Genomic DNA, 12471 nt, shown 5'->3' on the forward strand with positions numbered 1-12471 from the left:
GCGCCGGCCCAGCCGCCTGCCGACTCCGCGTGCACCGGCCGCTGCCGCTGTGGCCGGTTGCTACTGCTGCTACTGCAGTAAGGGCCCACCCCTTTTTTCTTCTATTTCTTTGATTTTTTTTTTAAAAACTGCGAGTCGGACCCACCTGCAGGTCAAATACCACCTTTGACCATGTCCACGTCACTATCCGGTCTGGGTAAACCACTTAGGGTGTTTTATTGTCCGGTATGAGATTTTTTAGGGGGTAAAGGAACCGAAAAATAGATCAGGGGGTAATATGAACCACCCACTTTATACAGGGTAGTAAAATGGACTTTTTTGAAGATATAATGAAGAAAAAGGAAAGGAGTAAAAACAGGGTAGACATATTGCCGGGTTGGTTAGCCCGAGTCCTTTCCTAGCGCACGTTTGTGTCTCCTGCTGTTGACCAGCTCGTCTTCGTTGATAGCGAAGTTGGTATGGGCTGTCTACGAGCTGGACTATTCATTTGCTTGATGCTTTTGTCGACCGAGTCCTTTAAAAAGGTGTGCAGCTGCCGCTTGGATGGTTTAAGGTATGTGGACATGCCACTCCCGTTTGGGCATTTTACAGTGCCCTGCGGGTATGCAATTCCGAAGTGCATCGCTCTCGGTCGAGCGTCAAAGGACATATCATTTGCTGGGGCTCCTCGGGCGCCCATGAAATTTTTAGTGCAAAGTTGTGCACCCTACGGACGTAATGCCCTTCCCAGGGGATGCGAACGAGGAGCCCGTGCCCCTATTTGGGGTGGGCATATGCCAGACCGAGGTCGGTCTGTGCCGCCTCTGTGTGCTTTGATGAGCTAGGCATATGTTTAGTTGCACGAGCTGCCTCCTTGATTGCTTGTACCTAGCCTGTGAAAGCCCCGGCCTGCTCCTCCATTCGTAGGGAACGTTTTGTGTTAGTATTTGTTGTAATAACACTGTTTGGTCCTGGCATTTCTAGCTTTAAGTATGCATAGTTCGGGACTACGTTAAGGCATGCAAATGCAGTGCACCCTAGCAGTGCGTGGTATCCGCTCCAAAAGGGGACGATATCAAAGATTAACTCTTCGCTCGGGAAGTTATCGATTTACCCGAAGACTACCTCCAGTGTCACTGTTCCCATGCAGCGAGCTTCGACACCCGCTTTGACACCCTTAACGGTATAAGGCCGATCACTGGCTCTAAGGCCGATCTTGTCATAAACAAGGTCTGACTGTCCGAGATTGATAAGCTCTGTATGCTATCAACCATATCGTATAGGTGAGATAATTCCTTGGGGTTCATGGCCTGGATATAAGCCAGACAAACTTGAAGTACAATTGGCAAGTCGCTTGACGCGTTCCTAGCCTCGTGAGGGGCTGGGGTTGATTTCGGATCTGGTACCAGAATCGGTTCTGAACGCAATGTAGTATCGGAAGCCGGGCCCAGACCAACATCGGGGCTTGACGCCGTGACGACGTCACATGAGGCGGGGGTGATTGATTCCTCCACACAGTCTTGTGGTTCCAGGGGGGCTGGTCTGGCGTCCTTGAGGGAGATCAGTTCTGGGGTGGAGCCCTCAATGTCTGATAAGCCCTCGATCCGGCCTGGCGTCTAGCCTGAAAGGACGAGCTCGCCGCGGGAATCTGTGGTGCATTCCAAGCCTCTGAAAGTCACGGCCTGATCCGGGGCGTCATTCTCGATGGGAGCCAGATGGCCCGCAGAGTCGGCGCAAAGGACCATGCCGCGGAATATGAAAAGTTGGCCGGGGATAAAGAAAATGTCCCCGTAGCCGGTGTCGTAGTTAATCTGCAGACGAGCCATTGATCCTTTCATTCATCTCACAGGGGAACTCTCAATGAAAGCACTAGTGTCGATCGTAAAACCGGCAGACCTCGGGGTAGGGGGTCCCGAGCTGTGGATCTCTGATCGGTTGTAACAGGGATGAAGGAGACAATATTTTCCTAGGTTCGGGCCCTCTCAAAGAGATAATACCCTATGTCATGCTTCAATTATATTGATGGCGATGTATCAAATACAAGCTTGATCTACCTCGAGATCATAAGGAAAGATCTAACCGTAGAGTTAGGTGAATGTAATTGTGATTGGATCCCCTCTAGAGGCTAAACCCTCTGGCTTATATACATGCTAGGTAGGCCATCTAGAGTTATATGGTCGGTATCCAGGGGCGCGCATGGAGGCGGTAGGAGATGTCTTGGAGTATACGCCAAGTCTTCGGTAGATGCAGTCTTGATCACGTTCAGGCGTATAGCTTCCGGAGTCCACCCGAATGAAAATGAGGGCATTCAGGCCAAGCACGAGGACTATGGGCCGACTAGGTTGGCACCCCCTAGTCCAGGACAATGTAAATAGGTTTCTTAAGTGCCTTCTTCGATAGTGTTGTCCGCCACGGACTCCGTCATCTACACTGAGCATGCTCATCTCAAGATCGTCACTACCATAAGAATCCTTTCGTTACATATTTTTGTTAGCGATCCACATGAAATCAAAGGTCCATGAACTCCATTCACAAATCCAGTTTAACATTCTAGTTTGCGCCTGACCACACTTAGTCTAGTGATCAATCAACATAGCACTATATTAGAACATTTATACACTAACCAACTCATGATTGGATGGTTAGGAGAACAGTGGTATCGCCAGACCATCAGGATTAAACTCCTAAACCTGACGCTGGTGCTCGCATTTTCCTGCATTTGTTCTAGACCTTCCGGTGAAGTGCGTTCAGTGGGAGGACACGTTCCTATCGACTACAAAGGTGTCTGTGGTGACGTCAATCTCAAGATGATATGTCGGCTTAGTCTCTCACATGTACTAATAGGGATAGGGTGTGTGTGCATGCGTTTATAGGGGTGAGTGTATGTTCATATGTATGAGCGTATGCATTTGTACAATGTAAGAAAGGAACATGAATACAAACTTTGTGCCAGACTTGTATTTATATCTGCAACCCTATAAGAAAACACAAGGAATTGTGTATAAAAACTAGTAATATAAAATACAACTCAAATTTGTTTTTTCGGGCACATTGGCCAATGATGTAAATGTACCGCAAGAAAACCATGTCATTTTCAGTTGAAGAATATATCTGACGATATAAATCCTTGGTTGGAACTAATGGTAGTACGACAGAGCGAGTCAACCAATACTTGGAACTCTACATTCGTTGCTTTGTTCATAATTATCCAAAGAAATGGGCTGATTGACTCGCCTTAGCCGAATTCAGGTACAACATCTCATACCACTCCATCCTCAAGTCTACACCATTTGAAGCCATCTACGGGCACACTCATCTCTTCTTTGGACTTAACAACGTCCTTGACGAGGCAGTGATTGATCTAGCGGCTTGGACCAGGGAGGTGGTTACAATGGTTGCTCTCCTGCCACAATATCTGAACTAAGCTCGACAATACATGAAGGACAAGGCTGTCGTCACTCGGATAGAGTATTTGTTGTTCGAGATTGGGTTTATTTGAAGTTGCAGTTGTATGCCCAGTTATCCGTCGCGGCACACGCTAACCACAAATTAGCTTTTCACAATTTTGGTCCCTTTCAGGTATTGTAGTGCATGGGTGTGATGGCATATAAAATGGACTTGCCTGAGGAAGCTCGTATCCACCCCATCAAACATGTCTCTCCAACTGCAAGCTGTTATGCTGCCATCCACTACCATGCAGCCGGAGCTGCCAACTCTCGACGTCGTCTACCTTCGGTTCCAAGCATCAGCAAGCATCCCTGATCGACACACGGTGGAGAGGGGTCATCAGTAAGTTGAGCAAGTCCTCATCCACTGTCCCAGCTTTTTCGCATCACTGACGTCCTTGGAAGACGTGATTCCTCTAAAGTTATGGTACCCTCGAGCATTGGCTTGGGGTCAAGTCACACGAACTATTGCATCCTGCATTTCAAGAGAAGTCCAAGACTAGCCCACTCGGCCCAAGCGACAAATGAAGCCCAACTCGAAGTTCACACGAGACAATTGGGTCCAACATAAGCACCATTCTCGTGTATGTGTAGGCATCAAAGAACTAGGCTATTGGTTGGCTGCTGCTGAGCTTGTTTTTTCGAAAAAGGGGATTACCTCGGCCTCTGCATCATAAGGTTAACGTAGGATGCATGTTTTGGGTGGCAGCGCCGAGCTCATACGGGTTTCCGCTGCAGGCGCTCCCGTTGGCAGGCGCGTGAGGTGCTGGCACGACGGAGGCATGGTGGCATCAGTTCTGTGGCCGGCTGAGTGATTTGCACGGATCTGGTGCCTGGCGAGGCTGCGGTGGAGCTAGGTCGCCGGGAGTTCACTGGTAGCCCGGGTGGCTGGGTCTAGTCGACCTGACGGCTGTGTGGTGTTGTCCTCTACGTGAATTGGGGCACTTCCATTGGGGCAGCCCTAGCTTGGCGGCGGCGAAGCCATGATAGTGCAGGGGTTCCGGCGGCTAGCATTTTCGATCCGTTGGGATTTCTGGTTAGGGGTGGCCAGCATCAGGGTGTGGCCTTAGCCGAATCTAGACGGCCAGATTTGGCTTGTAGAGGCTCATTGCCATGTCTGCACAGCGTCTTCCAGTGTGGCACTGGTAGTGCGGGCTGTTGGCCCATAGCCGTCGGGATCCCCTTTCCCAGGCTCCTTCACTGGTGTGGGGTTGGATCCAGTTGGGATGCGCGTGGGTTGGCTAGCAGCGCCGACGATCTTTATGGAGACCAAGATCAATCCTTGCTTCTCCCCTTTTCCTACTCTTTTTTAAATTGTTCGCGCGCGAATGTGCCGGCCCAATTACTATAGAATCTTCAGTGCAACTTCCTACTGTCTCGCTTAATGCAAGATATAGTCGTCGAGTTCAATTGACATCTCTCGTGATTTAGAGATCTCCAGCAGATAATCTATCCCTCCGTTTGCCCATATATTTTCGGGCCGGAACAAAAGCGGTATGTTTGCACCAGCCAGTAAAAAATATACGGGTGGCCCTCAAAATGCCGCTTCCGCCGCTATATGTGTGGGGAGGGGGCGTTTTAGGGTTCCAGTTTCGGATAGGTCCGCCCCCTTCACGCAGTCCACTTCCCCTTCGCCATCTTCTTTCCTTAGAGCATCTCCAATAGACGGTTCATATGTAAAAATACCTAAGTTCTGGATCTTCACGAGCAAAAAATGCTACTCCAACAGATGGTCCATATGTAAAAAAATACATCACCGCCTCCTGAAGATGTAAAATTGAAAACTTCATGATGCAAATTTACATCACGAGATAAAACTGATGTAAAACCGCGGCCGCTCGCCAAACGACCAACCGCCATTTCATTTGCCTTCTTCCTCGCGACCACCCACCCGCGATCGAGCACTAGCCGCCGAAAATCACCGCCGGCACCGCCCAAGTCATTGTCTCCGTCGCCGCCACCTCCCCAAATCGCCGCCGCTGCCCTCCGTCGCCCTAGCCCGCGTCGCTTCGTGTGCCAGAGGGCTTCTTGCAGCCGCCTCGGCGCCGCCGTTTCAGGAAGCAGTCGCGGCTGGATTCGCCGACTGCGGAGGTCCGGCAGCCCATATAGCTCCTCTCCGCCGGCCGCCGTGCTCTCTTCTCCTCTGCGCCACTGTCCACAACTGTCTGCAGCAATGACCAATCCAACCGCCGCCATCTTCTTCCATCCCACGCACAAGTTGTTCGACGGAATTCCCCAAGGTAAAAAAACGACGAAACTTGATGATTTAAATTGGGATTGGATAGTATGGTTGACAGTGGTTGTCCGCATTGTAGATGAGCTCGGTTGACTCCTCATTCATGGACGATTCATCGTAGGATGAGGAATTTGATTTGCAAGAAGAAGAGGACATTGCTATGCTAGTGGCCATGCACAAGGGAAGAAGCCAAAACACAGTGGTTCCGTCTATGGTCGTGCCTTCATTCGGAGAGAACGGATTGATGCACACACACGGTTGATGCGAATCTCCTTTGGATCACCACCTGTTTTCACGGAGAATTACTTTCGACGGCGTTTCAGAATGTCGAAAGACTTGTTTGTCCACATTTGCAATTCCGTGAAGCAGCACAATCCAGCCTTCGAACAGAGAAGGAACTGTGGCGGGTTGCGTGGCCATAGCATTGAAAAGAAGATCTCTGCCACTTTGTGCATGATGGCATATGGTGTTTCGGCAGATTACATTGATGACAACTTGGTGATGGCAGAGAGCACTTCTATCTTCTATGTCAAGCAATTTTCAATGACTATGGTAGAAGTGTTTGGTCCGCAGTACTTGAGAGCACCCAATGCTCAGGACACTCAAAGGCTTTTCGAGATGAACAAAGCACGAGAGTTTCCATGTATGCTCGGGTCTGTGGATTGCATGCATTAGAAATGGAAGAACTACCCAACAGCATGGCATGCACAATTCAAGGGTCGTGGGAAGGATTCCACTATCATTCTTGAGGCAGTTGCCGATCATGAAACATGGATTTGGCATGCATATTTTGGGATGCCTGGATCTTGCAACGACATCAACGTGCTTGACCGGTCACCTCTATTTGCCAAGTTAGAAAATGGAGAAGCACCACCAGTGACCTTCGAAGCAAATGGCCGCACATACAACTATGTGTACTATCTTGCAGATGGGATCTACCCAAGGTGGAGTACATTTGTCAAGCCGGTTGCAAAACCCGAAGGTAAGAAAGAACTCGTCTTTCACAATGCACAAGCGGCCGCTAGAAAAGCTGTTGAGAGGGCTTTCGGGATTTTGCAATCTGAATTTGCTATTGTGCTAGGACCATCTAGATTCTGGGATCAAAAGACCCTTTGGTACATCATGACTGCTTGCGTGATTATGCATATATGATCATTAAGAACGAGCGTGGAAAAAATTTAGATTACAACTTCTATCACTTGATGGGCATTCTTGTTAATGCCATGCAAAAAGAACCGCGCATCAGATGTTTCATGAAGCTTTATAACGAGATTAGGGACACCGATGTGCATGATCAACTCCGGAAAGATTTGACGGAAGAGCACTGGAAATGGCATGGCCAAAGAGCCGCATAGATTCATTATTTGTTTGTGAAAAACTATGTTGTATTGTGCAACACTATGTTGTATTTGTGTTGCATCCAATCTCGTGGATTTGAAGAACTATGTAATAATTTGATATTGTGGACATGTATAATTTTTTTATGTTGTTTTAGATATTCTTTGCAATAAGTGTGGTTGTACAGTGGCTGAACAGCAGACGCGCGGCCGCCGGCCAGTTTTACATCTTGGTTTTGGAACATCTGTTGGAGTTGCTTTTTTATTTACATCTCCATTTTGGACCATCTGTTGGAGTAGAGCCGTTTTAAGAGATGTAAAAAACACTTTTTGGTGCTCCTAATTTTTACATCACCGGTTTGGAACACCAAGGTATACAACATCTATCGGAGATGCTCTTAGCTCCGGCGAGCGCATATCCGGACAGTTTTTCCTCTCAAGCGTGGATCATGTCGGGAGAAGGTCGCAGACGTGAGGGCCGCTGCCGCAGCGCAAACTCGGCCGGCACGACTTGGAGGCTGGCAGCTCCAGCCGGCCCGCCGTCGAGCTGAGCGCTCGGCGCAGGCACGAAACCACGGCGCCCTTTCCCGCAGCAGCTGCAACTGCGTGTGGCAGCACTTCGATGAGCTAAGAGCCACTCTGGCTGGCGACGAAGAAGCTCCACAAGGCGGAGATTGCGCACCATGCCGCGAAGGAGGCGCTGGTGGCTGGCAAAGAGGGCACCGCCGAACGCTTCGAGGTGGCGAAGGGCCGAAGGCGGACCACGAGCTCGCCTACACCCTCTACCGCTCGGCCTGCAAGTTCATTCTCAACGTGAAGCAGTGGGCTGCAGCCGTTCCTTAGTCGATTAAATTTTTAATTTTAGTTTGTCAGTGTGTGTGATAAACTCCGGCGAGGTCAGGACTATCTATGTAGCAGGAACATGTTTTAAGTTTAAGTTTTAAAATTTAAGGTACTATTTACGGTATCTATTCTGCGCTGGGATGAACTGCCCGCAAAATTGTCTAGGCCGAGCCGTAGAACGATTTTGCGGATAGAAAATTTAACAGGCTTTGCGGTATCTGTTCTGCTAGAGATGCTGTTATAGTGCGGTATTGTGAGCCAGGCCAAGCCCCTCACCCATAGCCCGGCAAGGCTACTGACATAATCGTAAACCCAACAAAACCCTCGCAGAAAGCATTTTTGTGCTTAAAAGAAAAGAAAAACCACGCAGGTGCCACGCACGACAACCAGACAGTTCACACACACAAAAGTACAACAAGAATATCGCAGACGAACGACGGAACCATCCAAAGAACACGCCCTACACTCCATCTCCACACCATCTGGCTGAAGCTGTCGTCCTCAACCTGTAGCTGCATTCATCTAGGGCATGCTGGACGAGAATTTCCACCAACTGCAGTCCATGGAGGAGGATGGCATCACAGCCAAGGGCTACGTCGCCGACATGATCAACCTCTTTATCAAGGACACCAAGAGGATCCTCAACGACATCGCCGGCATGCTGTTCGCCCCCAATCCCTTCTCTCTTCCTTCGCTTCTGTTATATCGGCTTGCTCGGCTACTCATCCATCTTGTCTTCTCTGCTTTGTGATTCACAGGAGCCAACCTGTGGTGGACTACGACATGGTGGACGTCCTCGTGCGTCAGCTCAAGGGGTCCAGCTACAGGTATAATGATGATAAACGCTGTCTTTCCCTGCTCAGTTTTAACTGTATATATGATTGTTTCTGTGCTGCATCCATATCGTGTGATTCAGACGTGTTTGTCATGGGCATGCCATTCCGTGGTGTCTACATTGTCGTGTAGCCATAAGTAGAATTGCCGAATTTAGCTGGGCTTCTTTTAATGGATGTACCGGTATTCAGGCCAACGGAAAAGTTATGGCTTGCCGATCGAGGAATACTTTGTCGCGTTGTAAAGGTTCCTGATATTAATCATTTGCTATATATTATGCCTAACGCCAATGGTATTTTTTCTGGTTTCTTCACGATTCTCGTCAGGTGTGTCGGTGTGGCGTCGTTTGTGGTTGTCGTATACACTCAAGTATAACAACTGAGTTTTGTTATGTCGTTACACGCGAATTTGTCGTTATTCCTGCCATGGCAATGTTATAGCTTTACAAGGAACACTTTGTCGTCTTGCGGACATGTCTAGTAGTAATGAATCTATTATTTATCTAATGGAATATTCTAGGCCGGCAATAAATAATTGAGTTGGGATTCTGCAAACTTTTCTGTATCAATGATTTGCTATATTCTACATAACATCAATGGTCATTTTTCTGGTTTGTCCAGTCGGTACTAGAAAAACCACGTACTGTATCGATGTTGTTTCTATTCCAATGTGTTGGCACGGGGTGTGCACGTCATAGGCATGTGGCTCGTGTCGATCGCGCCGTCATATAGCAATAATTAGAAGAGCCCAATTTACTTGTTTTCTGTATAATAGAATTGTCGATATTCGTGCCAACATGATGGCTAGGCAAGTGAAACTTTGCCGTATTAAAAAATCTCTAGTACTACTGATCTACTACCACATTTAGCTAATGCTATTTATTTTTTGGGTTTATCAAACAATATATTGTGTCGACAACCGTGATTATCATCGCTAGTATGGTTATGCGGATCAACATGGCGCAATAGCATTTAATAAGCTTGAAAATTTCCTGGTGTCCTGATCTTCCTCTTCTTTGTATGTATCAGTGTTGGTGCTAAGAAAGTGAACCTATCCTGCATGCAATTCCGTCGGTTCAATGAGCCAAGAAGCAAAGAAAGGTCAGTACTTAGTACCTTAATTATTATATATGTTGCACAATCATTATTATCCACACTCTGTATTGTTTACATTATTGTAAACCTGAAGATTGATTTCCTTTTTTGATGGCATTATATTGCTCATAGCACTAACCTGCTCGTTCACTTCATTTGCAACCACGTGATGGTACTACTCTGTTCATTATCTAAATATGCCTTTTTGATTATTCTACTGTAACTTATTAGTTCTAGACTTTATGTTTATAGCATGACTAAATCTGAGATTGCTAGAGTTTTTTTTCCAAGCAGAGGGTTATGATTTCCGAACCACTATTAGTTCAGTTCACGTGATTACTCTGTCCAGAATTTGACTGTGTGGTATGATGCATTATTCCAGGTGCCTCATGGCGTTGGCTCTTGCTTGGAGTGAGTTGTGTGATATGCGAAGCAAGTTTGAGGCTATGATGCAGGTAGCCCCTTATGTGCGTATGTTTGCTTTGACTTCCAACTTCTGACAAGTATCATATTCTAAAGATTGGACATGGATCCTTTAAGATAAAAATAAAGAACTTGATCTCATTCTTGTTGCTGTTGAATTTTTTCTAGATATACTGTTTGATTTCTGAGGTATCTAAAATGTTTCTGTCTTAATTTTTGTCATCACGATTCAGTAGCTATATGGGGTAGTTCAAAGCAGTATAAATTCTTTGTTTCTCAGCGTAAATTAAACTTAGCCAATTACTGGAATATGGTATGAACTACCTTTTAACATGGATGATTTGTGAAACCTTGTGACTTGGCCACCAATATGCACCTTAGACATGTCGTAATAATTAATCTGCTCTTCTTTTGATGAAGCTGGAGGAGCAGATCGCAACCTATGGTCTTAAGTAGTAGCTATGGAAGGAAAAAGAGAATAGCTACAAGTGATCCCTCCCATGATGGCGGTGTATGTTTCTCTCCAATGTAGACAATGTTCAATAGGTGTCTGGCTCTGGAGGGCGATTATGAAATAACGTGAGGAATCTTGCGTAGGAATACCATTCTCGCAAGTCTTCAAATAAAACATGCTGTCATGTGTCAATGTCTCTGTCGACTCTATACCTGGTTGTGTCCGTTGGGCTGCCGCTCCATACAATATTTAAATTCTCTACCTGGTTGGTTTTTTTACTGGTGAATTGGTTTTGTTATATGTTGAAGGCTCGCCCGTCTCTTTACAGTCTTTTGGAATGCCGACGTATCTCCTTGAACAAGGGGAAACATTTGTTGGTTATCAGAAACTACACTAAAGTGAGTGCATGGCTTGATCTTTAAATTGTTTTGTTGGTTGGTACATTGTGAGTGTCGCTTGCTGACCCCCACCACCTCTAGAACCTCCATAAAACCATCGCTGGAGAATAAACTAGCTCTGCGGGCGAACAAGATACTACTAGGAGGGGGATGTAAGGGTGAAGGATGATGCGTGAAACGGTGTCTGGTAGAAAATCAAGAGGGCCACGAATCAAGTGATCTAGTGGCTGGAGCGGTAGGGTGACGTGAAGCGCCAGAGTCTCTGGGTGTCTTCAAGGCCTTCATCGGTAGTGTTGTCCGCCAGGGACTCGGTCACCTATACCGAGCATGCCGGCCACAAAACCGTCAATACCATATATGCCATCTACACGACCAAGTAGAGAGTACCAGTGCTTGTGCCTTCTATGGCTTCCGCAGCTAGAACACCAAATTCATGACCTCCTCGATGTTTTACCATGACAACATTTTGAAGGAAATATGCCCTAGAGGCAATAACAAAGTTGTTATGTTATATTTCCTTATTCATGATAAAGGTTTACTATTCATGCTAGAATTGTATTGATCGGAAACTTAAATACATGTGTGAATACATAAACAAATACTGTGTCCCTAGTAAGCCTCTACTAGACTAGCTCGTTAATCAAAGATGGTTAAGGTTTCCTAAACATAGACATGTGTTGTCATTTGATAACAGGATCACGTCATTAGGAGAATGATGTGATGGACAAGACCCATCCGTTAGCTTAGCATAATGAGCGTTCAGTTTATTGCTATTGCTTTCTTCATGTCAAATACATATTCCTTCGACTAGGAGATTATGCAACTCCCGAAAACCGGAGGAATGCCTTGTGTGCTATCAAACGTCACAACATAACTGGGTGATCATAAAGACGCTCTACACGTATCTCCGGAGGTGTTTGTTGAGTTGGCATAGATCAAGATTTGGATTTGTCACTCCGAGTATTGGAGAGGTATCTCTAGGCCCTCTCGGTAATACACATCATAAGAAGCCTTGCAAGAAAATGACTAATGAATTAGTTATGAGATGATGTATTACGCAAAAAGTAAAGAGACTTGCCGGTAACGAGATTGTATTAGGTATAGAGATACCGACGATTGAATCTCGGGAAAGTAACATACCGATGGACAAACTAAAGGGAATTGCGTATGTTGTCATAGCAGTTTCACCGATAAAGATCTTCATAGAATATGTAGGAACCAATATGTGCATCCAGGTTCCGCTATTGGTTATTGATCGGAGAGGTGTCTCGGTCATTTCTACATAGTTCTCGAACCCGTAGGGTTCGCATGCTTAACGTTCGTTGAAAATATAGTGTTATATGAGTTAGATGATTTGGTGACCGAATGTTGTTCGGAGTCCCGGATGGGATCACAGACATGACAAGGAGTCACCGGAAGGGGTTCCG

The 12471-nt window shown here is 46.6% G+C and overlaps 1 protein-coding gene across 1 annotated transcript; it reads left to right on the forward strand.

The window, feature by feature from the left end:
• Nucleotides 1-8370: 8370 nt before the first annotated feature.
• Nucleotides 8371-10648, forward strand: LOC119292406 (histidine-containing phosphotransfer protein 2-like). Its single transcript, XM_037571257.1, has 6 exons — nucleotides 8371-8504; nucleotides 8600-8668; nucleotides 9704-9775; nucleotides 10152-10224; nucleotides 10361-10381; nucleotides 10613-10648. The coding sequence occupies exons 1-6, from the start codon at nucleotides 8371-8373 to the stop codon at nucleotides 10646-10648; spliced, it is 405 nt and encodes a 134-aa protein (XP_037427154.1).
• The last annotated feature ends 1823 nt before the right edge of the window (nucleotides 10649-12471 follow it).

Source organism: Triticum dicoccoides, chromosome 4B (assembly GCF_002162155.2).
Source record: "Triticum dicoccoides isolate Atlit2015 ecotype Zavitan chromosome 4B, WEW_v2.0, whole genome shotgun sequence".
Lineage (NCBI taxonomy): Eukaryota > Viridiplantae > Streptophyta > Magnoliopsida > Poales > Poaceae > Triticum > Triticum dicoccoides.

Bases quoted from the DNA above. Each gene is read 5' to 3' on its own strand.
- LOC119292406 (XM_037571257.1), top strand. From the start codon at position 8,371: ATGCTGGACGAGAATTTCCACCAACTGCAGTCCATGGAGGAGGATGGC. The intron at 10,225-10,360 runs GTAGCCCCTTAT...AATTTTTTCTAG, and splicing joins AGTTTGAGGCTATGATGCAG to ATATACTGTTTGATTTCTGA. The intron at 10,382-10,612 runs GTATCTAAAATG...CTTTTGATGAAG, and splicing joins TATACTGTTTGATTTCTGAG to CTGGAGGAGCAGATCGCAAC.